Source organism: Chionomys nivalis, chromosome 2 (genome assembly GCF_950005125.1).
Source record: "Chionomys nivalis chromosome 2, mChiNiv1.1, whole genome shotgun sequence".
NCBI lineage: Eukaryota > Metazoa > Chordata > Mammalia > Rodentia > Cricetidae > Chionomys > Chionomys nivalis.
This window is the reverse complement of record NC_080087.1, coordinates 86,642,701-86,659,345: the sequence shown is the minus strand read 5'-3', so window position 1 is coordinate 86,659,345 and position 16,645 is coordinate 86,642,701. Positions and strand designations below refer to the sequence as shown.

Sequence of the window (16,645 nt, the reverse complement as noted above, 5' to 3'; positions counted from 1 at the left end):
GGCTAATTAAATATTAGTCTCCTAACTTTTGATTCATTTTAAAAGATATTTTTAAAAATGGGATCCCATATTAAGGTGGGAAGGGGATACACTGCTCTGTTGTATATGTGTGTGTGTGTGTGTGCATGCATGTGTGTATGCGCACAGTGTATGTGGTATATGTATGTGTGTGGTGTGTGGGTAGGTAGGTGTAGTGTGGTGTGTGTGTGTGTGGTATGTGTATAGGTGGGGAAGGGAGGAGTAGGGGGAGGAGATGATCAAGATCCAAAGTATACATACATGCATAATACAGTCAAAGAATAAAAGATATTTCAAAAACAATAAATAAATGTATAAGTATTAAAAACAAAGAAAAAAGAAAGAAAACTGGGATGTAGTAGTGAAAAAACAGGCTTTGGGGAGTTGGCTAGGAGACCGTCTAGAGCCCAGGGTTGCCTTGCGGTTATCAATATCTGAAGCATATTCTTGAGAACTATAGAACCACAGAAAGGCTTTTGTCACACTTATACTCTGATATCCGTCCCTTTGGTTATTATTTTCCATTTTATTGTCCTTATCAGAGAAAGAAAAGAGAAAAGGAATAAAATGAAGGTAAAAAGGAAATGAAATGCTTCTGCACATGCGCGCGCGCACACACACAGACACCCCAGGGTACCTGTTTGTCTTGCGCGTGCGCTCCAGCTCAGCCTCTAGCGCTCTGTTTCTGCTGGTCCAGCTGTTCTTCTCCAGAAGCAGACTCTTCTTCTGCACCTGTAGGGCTGTCAGCTTCCCCAGCAGCTCCTCCATCTCAGCGCTGTCTTTCTCTTCTTCCTTTTGCAACTGGCTGAAGGACAAGAAACGGCAGACACATATGTACAGTGACACATACACAGCACACAGTGTACAGTGCACCGTCTGCACAGTACATTGTGGGTAGGGCACACCCCGTATACAGTGCACCGTCTGTACAGTGCATTGTGGGTAGGGCACACCCCGTGTACAGTGCAACCTCTGCATAGTGCATTGTGGGTAGGGCACACCCCATATACAGTGCAACCTCTGCACAGTGCATTGTGGATAGGGCACACCCCGTATACAGTGTACCGTCTGTACAGTGCACTGTGGGTAGGGCACACCCCGTGTACAGTGCAACCTCTGCATAGTGCATTGTGGGTAGGGCACACCCCATATACAGTGCAACCTCTGCACAGTGCATTGTGGGTAGGGCACACCCCGTATACAGTGTACCGTCTGTACAGTGCACTGTGGGTAGGGCACACCCTGTATACAGTGCACCATCTGTACAGTGCATTGTGGGTAGGGCACACCCCGTGTACAGTGCGCCCTCTGCACAGTGCATTGTGGGTAGGGCACACACCGTGTACAGGGTCATATAAAATCAAGTGAGGTTAAAAGGAAGCAGATGGCTGGGAGCCAGATTCCAGGTCCTAGTGGACACCCAAAAAACAAAAAATGAAACAAAAACTGAGCAACCTCTGTCTACTCAACTCTTCACCCAGAGGGCTCAGGCAACCTCTTGCACTGAGGCGACGCGCTCACCTTTTCAGCTCATTGACAATTGATGTATGAACGTCCATGGCGATCTTGCTGTCCAGCTGTGCTTTGAGTTCTTGGCATCTGGCCTGTAAGCTCCCCAGCTGCCCCTGGCTCTCTGTCAGCTGCTGTTCCTGCCCCTGGGTCTTTGCCTCCAGGAGCATGAGTTGTTTCGTCAGCTTAGAAACTGGAAGGGACAAGATCAAACCATGGCACAGAAGACTAAGGCATGCGTGTTAGCCAGGCGTGGTGGTGCAGCAGGGCCTGAGGCAGGAGGATCCTGAGCTCCAGCTAGGCTAGGTCGCATAGTGAGATCCTATCTCAAAATTTTTTCTTTAAAAAAGTAGGGAGGGAGTGGGCAGTGGTGGTGTGTGTCTTTAATCCCAGCACTCTAGAGGCAGAGGCAGGAGGATCTCTGTGAGTTCAAGTCCAGCCGGGTCTACAAAGAGAGTTCCAGGATGTCCAGGGCTATATAGAGAAACCCTATCTCAGAAAACAAACAAAAACAGCACCAAAGGGAGACAGGGATGTGGCTCAGCGGCGTGCGTAGCTTGCAACAGGTCTTAGGCTAATTCCTAAAAAGCAGTTATCTTACAAAAATGACCTTTTAAGGCTGGGGGTGGGCTCAGCTGGTAAAGCGCTCGTTTCCGCATGCATGAAGTCCTGGATTCAATTCCCAGTACTGCATACAAGAGAAAATAAAGCAGACTTGGTGGAACTTGCCTGCTATCTCAGTGATTGGGAGGCAAAGGCAGGAGGATCAGAAGTTCAAGGTCATGCTTGGCTGTGGAGTGACCCTGAGGCCAGCCTGGACCTGAAGCTTGGTAGTTGCAGTTGCAACAGAGGCTGGCAGTGAACTCTCAGTGGTGCGGAGGGAGTTGTTGGGTTTTTGTTGTTATTGTTTTGCTTTTATTTAAGATTTATTTTTACTTTATGTGCATTGGTGTTTTACCCGCATGTATATCTGTGTGAGGGTGTCTGATCCCCTAGAACTGGAGTTACAGACAGTTGGGAGCTGTTATGTGGGTGCTGGGAATTGGACCAGGTCCTCTGGTAGAGCAGCCGGTGTTCTTAACCGCTGAGCCACCTCTCCAGCCCTCTGAGGGAGTTGTTACGTGAGCAGGGACAGAGGAAAGAGTGACGCTCACAGCGATCAGACAAGGCACGCTGTTTCAGACTCCTGTCTGTGACCCCTCTCTTCAAGGAGCATAGGAGGAGGTGCCACTATTTGGAGAGCTCCTATTTGGATTTAGTCAAAGCAAGGGAAACGACTCTCAACTTAACTCCCTTTGAGGAGCACTGTCTTCAGCTATGGTGACTCTAGGGAGAGGGAGGATGCATGGGAGAAGGGGTACTCCTGAGAAGTCCTGGAGAACCAGACATTTAACCTATGATGCCCTCAGCCCTGACAGAAGAAAGGATCAATGGTACACCCACAAGTAATGGCACACTCCTGTTCCCTTGCACTGGGATAAAGGTGGGAGGGCTGTGATTGCAAAGGCACCCTGGACTCTGGCAAGTTCTGGGCCAACCAGGACTACACAGCAGACCCTGTCTCAAAACCCTAGGGTTAGGGATGTGTGATGATTTGAATACAAATGGCCCCCATTGGCTCACAGATTTGAATGCTTAGTCACCAGGAAGTGGCACTATTTGAAAGGATTAGAAGGATTAGTAGGTGTGGCCTTGTTCGAGGAGGTGTGGCCTTGTTCACTGGGGGTGGGCTTTGAGGTTTCTAAATCCCATGCCAGGCCCAGTCTCATGCTCTCTCTGTGCCCATGAAAGCCCTCAGCTACTTCTCCAGCACCATGTGTGTGCCACCAAGCTCCCCACCATGATGGGGAGCTCTGAAACTGTAGGCAAGCCTCCAGTGAGATGCGGTCTTTTATAAAAGTTGCCCTGATCATGATGTCTCCCCCAGCAATATAGCACTGATTAAGACAGGCTGTAACTCAACGTGAATGTGCTTCTTGGCATATAGGGGGTGGGGAGAGAAGGGAAAGGGGGCCCAGCAAAGTTCTACTTTTTGTCCACTCAATAAATATCTGAGAGAAAGTCTTGGGTTGTTTCAAATGCTTCATTCTGTAACTTTTCCGATTTCCCAGATGCTATCCTTCCCACAGCTGTTTCAACTGACCTTACAGAGGATCAGAGAACACACGGGCTGACTGCAGACCCAATACTGAGAATGCGCGGAGCATGCCGCCTTACAATTCTGGAAAGTACGATTCCCCACCCCAGCCCCGTCTTCTAGGACAGCGCTGTCACTCACCTTCTTGGAGGTGGTCCTGGTGGGCGTCCCTGGCTTTTGTTTGCTGAATCTCCAACTGCTCTATCAACAGCTTGTTTTCATCTAGAACCAGCTCTGCTTGAGCCTGGAGCTGCCTCCTAGGAGTGATTCAAGAGAGCAAACACAGTGCTCAGGTGCTGAGACCGCAAGAATGCACCACAGTGCATGCTTTCACGTCGACCACGTCATTTTCCCAGCAAATGCCGCCATGTGCAGTGAGTGGGGGAAAGGACAGCAGTCATGCCTGAGTATTGGATGTGGCAGCAACAGCAAGAGGTAGGTGACAAGTCCCGTCCGCGCAAAGGCAGAGGACAGAGGACTGCACATGCATGGCACTCAGGTGAGACAGTCACAAACGGGCAGCTGGGTCTCCTACACCGGAGCATCTAATCCTGCACCCATATAATTGACATTGTTGGATGCTGGGAGGTCCCAGTTTACTCCGAAACCATTCACTCATAATCAGTAGCGGCTGCTCATGGCAGCCACACTTCCAAAGTCCCAAGCATTCCTGAGGCTGAAGCAGGGGGACTGTTTGAGTCCGGGACTCGAGGGCAGGCCTAGACAACAGGTGAGACCTTAATGTCCCAAGCAGTAAAAATAAAACGCTAGCGAGAAGGCTCAGAGGTCGAGAGAGAGCACTGGCTGCTCTTCCAGAAGACCTGGGCTTGATAACCAGCACCCACGTGGCAGCTCACCCATGTGGTAACTCCAGTTCCAGAGCATCGGATGCCCTCTTGGGGCCTCCAAGGGCACCAGGCACAAACATAGCATAGACAAGATACCCACACACATTTTTAAAAAATTTTTTTTTACTCTTTAAAAAACAAATAAACAAAGAAACCCAAGTGTGTGTTACAAGCCTGGAACCTCAGCACTTGGGAGGCTGAGACAGGAAGAGCTCTGCGGAGGCCAGAGTGAACTGCCATGAAACTGCTAAGCAAAAAAATCTGGTTGTTATCACTTAGAAGCCTGCTCTTTTCTAATGAGAAACAGACAGAAAGGGAGTGGGTTAAAGAACAAGAAAAAAGTCAGTAATATTAAGAATAAATCAGGAAAAAAAACCCAACTTATTAGACGGCTTTGGAATAGTGTCTTAAAACTATACAAATACACCCAGCCTTGATCTCCCCACAAGAAAGCCCCATTTATGCAATGCACTGTAAATACCATATCAGTTCAACTTTCATAACTGAAAATCCCAGCTAGGACAAGCTGAAGGACCTTAGTACCTTAAGAAAGGCAGGTGGAAGACAAGACAATGGTGGTGGAGCCAGGCTAGGGCAAGTGAGTGAGCATGCTGCCCCTCCCCGAGGGGGGCTGCCCACGAGGCTGAGCCAACCTCCTCACCCCACCTCACTGCTCCACCTCGGACAGCTCTCTCTGTTCTTGGACTCTCCCTCCCGTCATTCTTTCCTTTTTCGTCTCTTCCCAGTTTCCTTCACCCTTTGTTGCTCTGCTTTCCTTCTGAGACAAGGTGTCACTATAAGTTCAGGTTGTCTTGAAACTCTGATCCCCCTGCCTCATGCTCCCAAATACTTAGATGCCAGCAGGTGTCACCATGCCTGGCTCTCTTCCTTCTCTTTTTAAAGGGACCCTTTGTTCTAATTTTTAAAATCCTCCTGAGGGAGGTAACCTAAACCCAGGAAGGCAAATATGTATGTACTCACTTAGAAGTGGATATTAGCTGTTAAGTAAATGAAAATCAAACTACAATCCACAGGCCCAGAGAGGGGGGTGAAGAGGAGGCTCTGGAGGGGCACACGGAGCTCTCTGGGAAGAGGAGACAGGGTAGGCTGGGGGAGGGTGGGGATGGGAGCAGGAAGGATGCAGAGTGGAGGAATCGGAGAGCACTTGGAGTGTGTGTAGAAACCCAGTGCAGGGGAAGTGTCCTGGGATCTGAGGGGGATCCTGGTGAGGTCTCCAAGTAATGGAGGATACGAGGTCTCAACTGGTCATCTTTTACAGCAGAGGGACTGGGTTACACTTGGTTGAGCTGTTGGTTGTTGGTCAAGGGGGTTCCGTGGAAATCCCTAAACAACGCAGGGCAATGCTAGGGCAGAAGGTACCTTTCTGAAAACTGACAGCAGGGCCCCACTGCTGAGGACAACGTCCACACAGCTCATGAACACAGAGGTCAAACCGGTGTGGGCTTGGAGCCTTCACCCATACATTCTAGTCTCTTTGGCATGGGAAGGTACTCTGCAGGCTACGGAAAGAGAAACCTGGACACCGACCAGACACAAAACTTTTCACCTACAGTCTGTCCTGCCTGCGAGACGTGCTGGGGCAATGGTGGTGAAGAACTTACGGGAGCGGTTTAACTGAGGCCCATGCCACAAGAGGTAGCCCATGCCTGATACTTACTGGATGGCCAGGAACCAGAGGCTGATGAGCCCAGAGACCTAGGGTAGAACCAAATGACTGGAAAAAGAAAATCAACGAAATGATTCCTAATGATAGCCTGCTATATCTCTAGACCAATGCCTTGCCCAGCCATCATCACAGAGACTTCCTCCTGCAGCAGAGGCGGAGAGTCTAAATTGGAGGTCTCCATCAGAGTCCTCCCCTCAGAGATCAGGGAACCCCACAGAAGAGGGTAAAGAAAGTTTACATGAGTCAGAGAGGATGGAGGACACCAGGAGAACACGGCCCACTGAATCAGCTAAGCAGTGCTCATTTGGGCTCACAGAGACAGAAGCCACAAGCACAGGGCCTGCATGGGTCTGCATGGGTCCGCACTAGGTCCTCTGCATATCTGTTATGGCTGTTAGCTTGATGCTTTTGTGAGATCCTAACAGTGGGAGCGGGTGTGTCTCCGAGTCTTTTGTCTGCTCTTGGGACTCTTTCCCTCCCTATTAGGTTACCTTCTCCAGCCTCACAATGAGGGTTTTTGCCTTGTCTTATTCTATCTTGTTTTGTCCTTTTTGGCTGTCATCACTTGAAGGCCTGCTCTTTTCTGAGGAGAAATGGAGTGGGGAGTGGATTTGGGGGAGGTGGCGGGAGGAGCTGGGCGGAGTGAAAAGAAGGAAAATCGTGATCGGGATGTTCTGTGTAAAAGAAGTTGAAAACCTCAGATTTCACTTACACTTTTCTAATGCCCACTAAGCCTGAAGTTCCCCGGCCAGGAGAAATTAGGAACATAGAGTATATGTGGCCAAGGACTTCACTGATGTGCTCCTGGAAACACAGCGGACAGATGCTACTCAAGTGTGCACTGGGCTATGCAATATAGGGAGCAGCCAGGAGGCAAGGAAGGGGCGAGCTTACCTTCCTGAAAGGCCACCAGAGTGCAAGGTTCAAGTGAAGAAACACAGGATTGGGGGAAAGGCGAGACCCAGGCATGGCAGCCAGAAGCAAGTTCAACAGGGGAAGTCATGACACCAAGGTCTGTAGTTGCCCAAGCCCACCCCAAGACCTCAGACTCAGGAGAGCCTGGAATGCTGGGGGCTGTTGTTCAAGTAAGATAAGAAGTCACATGCTTCCACTTCTGTAAACACTGTAAACACGCTTGGCTGCCCCAGCTGCACAGGGTGTGCTGGATCACACATAAGCATGAGGTAGTAGGCAGGAAGCATGTTAGGACGCATGCTTGCCCTGATTGGAGCATATATAAGTGGGAAGTATGTAGGTAGCCTTGTGCATTCGTCTTTATAAGGCCCTGACTAATATAATTTGGCACCATTCTCTGGGAATCCCAGGCATGGACCTGGCCAGTGTCCATCATCTTGACCAGTATTTAATAAAGCTTGTCTCCAATTTGACTCAAAAAAAATTGTGGTATTGGTCTTATTCTCACCCGTGGGTTTAACACCTGGTCTACATAGAGTTCTAGTCTCAAGAAAGAATTTAAAAAAAATATACTAAACACAACATACCCACTAAAAGCTAATCATTTCTGTTTCATAGTTTGACCTAGAACTGTCTCTAGACTTTCATGCCTTTGTTGCTGCTGTGTGGGGTTCAGGGGTGGGGTGGGGGGTGTCACACAGCTGAGAAGAAAGGAGGCAGATAAGAGGGTAGGGATAGAGACCCAAAGGGAGCAGGGGCTGCCAAGGAGTGCCCCAGGCTGCACTGTACCATAAGCAGGCTATGCTCACTCCATCCTGAGTAGACTGCGTTGCACCATGGGCAGACCCTACTGCCCGTGAGCAGGTCACAGCACTGGCCTGAGGAGACCATGCTGTACCACGGGCAGGCCCTGCTGCCCCGTGAGCAGGCTGTGCACAGGCTGCAGGGAGGGGGCAGCACTGGAAACAGAGCAGGGTCGTGGTGGTTTCAGCTCTGAGCAGCCTTGGCCAGGTCTTCCTACTGGCAGGGCAATTAAGTGTGGTAATGGCCCCAGAGGAAGGCGCTGCTTCAGAATATGAGCACAAACGGGCAGAGCAAATGAGCTTCTGGCTTGAGAACCAGAAATTAGAAAATGTATTTCTTTATTTGCTTACCCATTTAGTTTTAGGTTTTTGCAGTGCTACGGACTGAACCCAGGGCCTTGGTTGATGGGCCCAGGGTCCTGTTTAAATGTGTTTCCTTGTTATGTTTGTTTGGAGACAGGGCCTCACTATGTATCCTTGGCTGACCTGGAACTCCCTAAGTAGACCAGGCTGGCCTCCAACTCACAGAAATCCTCCTGCCTCTGCTTGAGTACTGGGATTAAAGGTTGTACCATCACACACCTGGCCAAAGGAATAATAGTAGTAGTAATAATAATAACTATCACTAAAATACTAATTTAGAGCTAGGTGTGCTAGCACGTGACTGTGAGCCGAGCACCTGGAAAGACTGCAGAGGTCAAGGCTAATTAGAGCTCCCTGTGTGACCTCTCTCCCGAAGCTGAAGGCTAGGGCTAACACTCAGTGGTAGAACACCTTCCTGCCCAGCACAACCTGAGGCCCTGGGCTTCATCCTCAGCACTTCAAAAAATAAAAACAAAAATTTTAAAGTCCAATTTAGAAGAGTTTACTGGGGTTGTATCTTATGTCTGAGAAATTCTTCCTTTTAAAAAAAATTTATAAACTTTATTATTTGAAAGCCTTGGGTGAGACCAAAGATTTAATTAAGCCTTAATTTTACAGGGATTCCATTTTCCCTAAAGGCCTTCTGGTATATAACCGAGCCTTGACCCTAGCGCCAGAAATGTGTTGCCATAGCAGAAATCTGAACAGATACCCTAAAATTGGCCAGTTAAGAAGACAGGGAGCAGAGCCACAAGGAGGTCGATGTTCCTAGGAGGCATCCTGTCCTTGAAGATACCTTGTCAGTTATCAACGGCTCTTTGCTAGGGTTTTTGCACCCAGACCAATGATTTCAGAAACTTCCTTATCCTATGTACTCCTCACCCAATCCCAAGATGACAGGACTCAACTCCCCTGATTGTGGCATTTCCCCTTCAAAAGTCTGCCCCTTCCCTGGGTTCGGGGCTGCACTTCCCTCACCCACTGCGTTGGTGGAGGTGTGGTCCAAACTGAATACTATTAAAAACCCTCATGTAATCTGCATCGGAAATCCAGCTCCATGGTTTCATTTGGGGACCAGAAACTTGGGCATAACAGTTGTAAACAAATAAAAACATCACACACCATAACGTAACATAACCTGACTGTGAATGCATGCAGTGGACATGAATTACCAGAGACTTAAAAGTCATGGTTTCTCTTGTCCTGATTCTGTCATGGACTTTCTGGCTCTGGAGGGTGGGACACCTGCAGGAAACACGCTGGATCCGGAAAGCAAAACTGTGACTGCGTAGCTGCAGGCGTCCTCCCGAATGTCTATTCTAACTGTGCAGAGGCTCACTGAGTTGTATGGGCTTTCGGTAAAGCGCTTAATTTTTAAAAAACAAAGTGCATTTATGCATTCAGTGACATCACAAAGCCTGTCCCTACTGTGTTGTAAGTTAGCAAATACCACTTGCCATTCCTGGCTGGTAGCGGGGCTACTCTTATTTAACTGCTGATGCAATCCTTCATTTTCCTTCACCACTTCTTGGACTCGCATCCTAAAGGTTTTCATCTCCTCCTGAAAGGAAACGCATGGAAACCATCACCCACATGAACACATCTGTATCGGCTGGGATGCTGCTGCTGCTTGGGGAAGTCAAATGTGACGGCCATTGCAATGGCCAAGTCCTGCTCTAGCTCCAAGTTAGCCTCCAGGTTCCAGAGCCCCTCCGTGGGTTCAGGAGCACAGCTTACTGGGAGAACAGCCAAGTCACAGACGCACAGGGCAGAACTTGGGTGTTAAGGGGTCGACCACTAACCTGATGCCACTTTGCTGTAACTGACAAACAACTGGAGACTTTAAAGGAAGGGGTCAGAAGAAAAACAAAACAAAAAAACAAAAACAATCAGAGACTGAAAGGTTTTCTGTTTAGACTTTAGAGGGTAAATTGGAGTATTTGTTTTGTTTTGGTTTGGTTTTTGGTTTTTGGTTTTTCGACACAGGGTTTCTCTGTGGTTTTGGAGCCTGTCCTGGAACTAGCTCTTGTAGACCAGGCTGGTCTCGAACTCACAGAGATCCGCCTGCCTCTGCCTCCCAAGTGCTGGGATTAAAGGTGTGCGCCACCACCACCTGGCTCAAATTCTTGTTTTTAATACTGCCAGCAACTCGATCGTGATGCGCCTCTGGGGTTGGTGCTTCCTGCGACCCAGGAGTGTTAGGATTCCCCAAAACACCCTGAGTATGGTCTCCCTTTGCCCAGCATCTGCTCTAGCACTGGCGTCTATAGCCTCAGAGTCACGGGTGATGCACCACCCTGCTCCTCCTCTGCCTCTCAGGATCTCCACGCGCAGGGGACTGTCTGTCCTCAGACCACATCTTCCCAAAGCCACTGCATCCTGCCATCTCTCCTAGCGCCACCCACCCCTCACGCTCTGCCAAACACGCCTTCCTTCCTTCTCTGCCTCTTTCCCTCCAGCCATCCTACCACGCTCCTTCCCTCAACAGACACCGGAGCACACAGCACACTAGGCACGTTTACCTTCAAGCTGTTTCCGCAGTCTGAATGGTTCTCTCTGAAGCAGTGTGTCTCGGGGACACCGCCGACCTACCTCCAGGGTGGCGATGAGTTCGTCCTTCTCTTTCATTCTGTCTTCATAAGCCAGCAGCAGCGGTGAGAGGCACCTTACATCCAGCTGTGGGCGGGGAATGGAGTAAAGGGTGACTAGCATTGCTTCTTACACTGCAACACAACCATTTGGTTGTACTGTTTTGGTTCTTTTGTTTGTTATTTTGAGATAGGGTTTCTGTGTGTAGCCCTAGCTGTGCTGGATTTTCTTCCTGTGAACCAGGCTGGCCTTGAACTCAGAAATATACCTGCCTCTGCCTCTCAAGTGGAGACACTACCACCCGGCTCATCATGGATTTTTTTTTTTTTTTTTTTTTGGTGTTTCAAGGCAGGGTTTCACCGAAGCAATGGAGTCCTGGAATTCATTCTGTAGACCAGGCGGAACTCACAGAGATCTGCCTGCCTCTGCCTCCCAAGTGCTGGGATGCAAGGCATGCGCCACCACCACCCGGCCTCATCATGTTTTTAGAATAGGAAGAAAACACGCTAATTCTGAAATGGTTCTTAGTAGAGCCAGAGACTATGGGCCCGAGGGTAAATAACTTCCGCTTACCAACCAGGGGGGTGTGGGGCCCTTTGATGGGAGGCCTTCGATGCGGGAACTCTGAAAACAAAGCATACATGGAAGACATGGTCAAGCTGTTCCTGAAGTCACGTGGTAGACAGACATTCTTAGTCTAGAACGAACACCATCCTTCTCTGCTTGTGCGCATACACACGGGAAGTGTTTGAGAGCAACACCCTCGTCCTCGAAATACAGCAACACGTTACCTAAGAACAAAACATTCATTTAGTTAACAGTTCTATATAAAACTTAGGAACTAACACAGACACACAACACTTTTTCAACATTCAGACTAACTCTAGATTTCAAATTTCCACATGAAGAGAAAGAAAGAATGGGAAGAAGAAAGAAGGGAGGAAGGAAGGACAAAGGAAAAAAGGAGCGGAAAAGGGAGGAAGGGAGGGAGGGAGGGAGGGAGGGAGGGAGGGAGGGAGGGAGGGAAAAGACACATTCTTCTTTGGCTTCTTCATGTGTACCCATGCATGCACACCTACCTACAAACACACACGCATAATAAGCAAAAGGGAGCTCACATCTGGAGAGAGGGACTAGGAAAAATGCCATAGAAAATGTGGCCTCTGCATAGGTCACATGAAAGTGTATGGAGTAGGGGGACGCAAGGGGCAACAACAGGAGTGGCAACGAGCTGTCCCTGGGCCCACTCGCACTGCCCCCACCCACGCCTACAGAAGACATGGTAAGGCGATGTGTTTTGGATCATGTGAACTCCCCCAGCTTAACTTTGTTATTAAAACGTTCACACTTGGAGCTGGTGTGATGGCACATGCTTATAATCCCAGCACTTGGGAAGCTGAGGTAGGAGGCTCCTGCTGCAACTGAGGCCAACCTGAGCTACATAGTGAGTCCCTGCCTGGGCTGCAGTCTGAGAACCTTCCTTAGAAAGAAAGAAATAACACTGGAGTTAGTAGAGTGCCTGCCTAACACGCAGAAGAACCAGGGTAGAAGAACCAGGGTTCAATTACCAGCAGCACTAAAAAGGAGACATTAGTATCAGGCAAAATGAAAGAAATCAGTCACAACAAAAGGCTACGAATAATGCGATTTGCATTTCTGTGAACTGTTCAAAGCAGGCACATCCCCAGAATGAGGATGTAAACCGGTGAAGGAGAGGGAATGGTCCCGTGCTTTGGGTTCCTGCTGTCTGTGGAGGCTGAAGCTATAGGAGGTGGAACCCCGCCAACAAGACATGGGGTCAGGGACGGCTGGATCATGGCAGACCCGCTGCCAGTCTGCCTCTCTGTTTCCTGATCTGCAGGGATGGTAACAAGTCTTGCTGTGCTTTAGCAGCAGCCTCCCCTGCCACGGTGGCTGCCGCCCCTGAACCAGGAGCCAGTATAGACCTGTGCCCCCTCGCCACGGTGGCTGCTGCCCCTGAACCAGGAGCCAGGATAGACCTCTGTCCCCTTGAGTTGTTCCTATCAGATACCCGCTGTAGCCATGAGGGAGAAACTAATATTTTGTGGTGTTTTTTGATGGAATAGCTAATTATGCCCCCAGTGGCAGGTGGATCTCTATGAGTTCAAAGCCAGTCTGGTCTACAGAGCAAGTTCCAGGACAGCCAGGACTACACAGAGAAAGCCTGTCTCAAACAAAAAAACAAAAAACAAGCCAACAAAAATGTTTTTCTTTAAAGCTTACTTTTATTTTAAATTACGTGTGCCCATGTATACGTGCACATGAGTGCAGTACTCTCAAGAGGCCCAAAGAGGCTGTCGAAACCTACAGCTGGCGTTATAGACTGCTGTGAACTACCCGATGTGGGTGCTGGGAACTGAACCACACCAGCAAGTGTTCTTTTTTTTTTCGAGACAGGGTTTCTCTGTGGTTTTGGAGCCTGTCCTGGAACTAGCTCTTGTAGACCAGGCTGGTCTCGAACTCACAAAGATTTGCCTGCCTCTGCCTCCCGAGTGCTGGGATTAAAGGCGTGCGCCACCACCGCCCGGCTCCAGCAAGTGTTCTTAACTGTGAGCCATCTCTCCAGACCCCTCTTTTCCTTTTCTTAAAGGCAATGTCTCAACGTGTAGTTCAGACAACCCTTGGGCGGGCTTCAAGCTCCAGAATCAATACTGGGTAACAGGCTGTGTGTGTGTGTTTGTGTGTGTGTGTGTGTGTGTGTGTACACGCGTGAGCGCGTGCATGTGTGCAGGCACTCTCAAATAAGTTTTTTTTTCCAAGACAGGGTTTCTCTGTGTAGCCCTGGCTGTCCTGAAACTCTCTCTGTAGATCGATCAGGCTGGCCTCAAACTCACAGACATCCACCTGCCTCTGTGTCCCATGTGCTGGGATTAAAGGCATGAGTTCCCAAGAAGCTCCCAAGAACCAGAGATCCATTCAACAGTAAAGGCTAAAGTCAAACAAACATTACCTCCTCCTCAGACAAATGCCTGAATTTTGTTTGGTAGCGGCTGAGCTCTACGTTCAAACGATGAACGATCATCTTCAAGCCCTCGTTTTCATCCACCAGGTCTTGGCCTTGCTTCCTCAGGCAAAGTAATTCAGGTGTGACCACTGAAAAACATCAACTTCATATCACACTAGAGTCAATCATATCAAAATCTCCAAGATTTTATATAAACTACTAGTCGGTCTTTTTGTTCCCTGGTAATGAACTGTACATAAATATATATAATGTGTATGTGGATAACATATATATAGGCTACAGCAGATAAAATCAAAATTTAATAATCATAAGGGTACTAATGAAGGGTCTTAACTATTACAACATAAATATCCATGCATATCGATATACAACAGGAAGTAGATTCTCCAATTGCCGGTCCCCTAGCAATGACGTCCGGGCCGCACCTTCCTGAGAGGATGCCTTTTCTGCCTCTTTCAGCTTCCTGTTGTCTTTCTCCACCCTCTTCAGCCTCAGCTCTAGGTCCTTCATTGCTTGTCTCGTCGCACTCAGTTCGAGGCTGAGGGATTGGTTTGCGGCGTGTAGATGCATGGTTTCTTCTTTTAATTCCTCAAACTTTTCTTTGGTTAGTTCTGTGTATCTCTGATGTACTCTAGCGGCTCCATCTGCAGGGTAAACAAACATAACGGAAGTGATCACTGCACATTAAAACACTTGACACTTTATTCCAAAGCCATGTAAGCAACTAGGTCACATTAGGCCTGGGGCCCTGTCCCTGGTGTCTGAAAAGTCTGGGTGCCCAGGGGAAAGTACAGAGGGCAGTAGGAAGGGAGGAGCCTCTACCCTGCAGGCTTAGCATCCTTTGGATTATCAGGTAATCCTCTGGGCAGCGACTAGTGATGCACTGGCCCGCACCACTTCAGAGGCTAATGGTGCTTTCAAACAGCATCTGGGCCAATGGCAGAGGTTTCCTGGCTCTGCTGCTAGCCCACCTGCTCAGAGCATCTGGTAAAGGCCTTGATTTATGGCAGCGCTCAGTTCATATAATTGCTTCCCTACTAGAGAATGTCAACCCATGTTCTCAGGCCCAGGTCACTCATGGCTCAGAAGAAATTACCTGAGCCAGTATTGTCTCAGAACACAACCAAAGTCCCCAAGAAAGAGCAATAATGTAGTCAATCCAAATAAGACAAAAGAGTGCTTTCAGATGAGTGATGGGAGACAGAACAGCCCCAGACTACAAATTTACTCTACAACGCTGCTTCCCCAACTACACAGGTCAGCCTCGCAGAGCAGCAGGCCTCACGCAGAGCCCTTGTTTGTACCTACCAACACCCAGACCTCCAGCACACCCCACAGGGTCACCTCCCACACAAGGACTCAACCTGTCCGACGGGCCCACCGTCACCCCAGGTCCTGAGCTCTCCCCACCGGCCCACCCTGTGCCCAACTAATATTCAGTGACTAACATCTTCCTCGAACCTAACCACAGGGTAGATGGATGCCACAGCCTTCAGGGGAGTTGCAAACTTTCCTCAGATGAGACTATCCTGGGTACCCTGCAGACACTAAGCATGGCCCCCTGCAGTGAACTCCAAAAAGCCAGTACCTGGAGAGGGAGGAGGTTTTTCACGCAATGGCACTTTCTCATCCTAAGAAAGAAAGGGCGAGGATCAGACGGTGTGAGCATCTCCCACCGTGGACTGGCGCTGAGTGAGGCCAAACATTCAGGGGCAGCCTCTCCTGGTGGGTTCTCTGTCTTCCGTCTTGGTGCAGGTACTCAGTGATGCGCTGTGAGTGCAGGGCCCTGTCGGGGACCCACTGACTCCAGCACAGCCTAGCTCTGACTGCTGGGAAAACAGTCACACCTGCCTCTCAATCTGGAAACTGAGAAGCAAGAGAAGGCTGGGAGCTGCCCGTAGCTTTCCCACTACATAGTACCCACTGGAAAGCAGGCAAGGTTGTAAGTCTGAGAATCAGAGTGAGCTTTTGTCTTGTTTTCTGAGACAGGAGCTGCGCTTTAGCTTGTAACCCATGAACTCACGATGCTCCCACTGGGATGAAGCCCAGCTGCTGGGGTTACAGTATGACCCACATCCGGTGAAAAAGGATGAATTTTTACATCCCTAAATCTAGAGACTTCAGTGGGGACTTATTTCTATGCTTCCCACTTGGTTATTAAATTGTCCACCGTTGTAGAAATTACAGGCGCGATTTCTTACTCTTCCTAAGTCGTCTCCATTACCAGACTTTGGAAGGGGGCAGTTCCTCCTGTTTAAAGCGTATCAGGTAAGGGCCAAGTGTCAGGTTCAAAGGAACCGCCACTTCCCCAAATTCTGGTGGTTAGACTAAAGCCAGCATTCCTCAGGAACTCAGAGCAGTCCCCTCTACCGGGAGCCAGAGGGGACACAAGGCTATCTGTGGTGCCTATTAGCATACCAAAGCGCAGGCCTGGCTGCAAGCACCCTCAGTACCACAGGCACCTTGCTCTTCTCACCTCCTCCTTTACCTAAACTTCCTCCAGCTCAGGGGCTCCCCTCCCCCCAGCTACTCACCTCTCTTTAGAACCCTGCTATTTCAGCTAGGCCCCAGCTTGGTCTATTTCAGCTACACCCTGTCTTGGTCTCCCGCTCAGTCTCCCTCTCTCTTGCTCCTCTCTTTGTCTCTATCTCCTTCTCTCCCCCACTTTTCTTTCCCTCACTTCTCTTATGGCCAAGTCCAGTCTGCTGGCCATATTCAGTCCACTGCTTTCTCTCCTGCTGTGGACGCTTCCAGATGCCTCTGGCTGTTCTTTCCCTCCTGTCTACAATA

The 16,645-nt window shown here is 49.2% G+C and overlaps 1 protein-coding gene across 2 annotated transcripts in view; it reads right to left on the bottom strand.

The window, feature by feature from the left end:
• Cep89 (centrosomal protein 89) overlaps window positions 1-16,645 on the bottom strand; it is a 44,958-nt gene that overhangs the window by 10,837 nt on the left and 17,476 nt on the right. For both annotated transcript variants that reach the window (XR_009056693.1, XM_057762718.1), the window contains exons 7-15: window positions 15,444-15,486; window positions 14,281-14,499; window positions 13,841-13,983; window positions 11,443-11,493; window positions 10,873-10,956; window positions 9,738-9,841; window positions 3,806-3,921; window positions 1,540-1,720; window positions 656-823 (exon numbers count right to left, since the gene is read on the bottom strand). Coding sequence is in view for 1 of the 2 variants with exons in the window: in XM_057762718.1 (XP_057618701.1) it covers window positions 656-823; window positions 1,540-1,720; window positions 3,806-3,921; window positions 9,738-9,841; window positions 10,873-10,956; window positions 11,443-11,493; window positions 13,841-13,983; window positions 14,281-14,499; window positions 15,444-15,486 (1,109 nt within the window). In the remaining variant the exon portion in view is untranslated. The remainder of the gene's footprint in view (window positions 1-655; window positions 824-1,539; window positions 1,721-3,805; window positions 3,922-9,737; window positions 9,842-10,872; window positions 10,957-11,442; window positions 11,494-13,840; window positions 13,984-14,280; window positions 14,500-15,443; window positions 15,487-16,645) is intronic.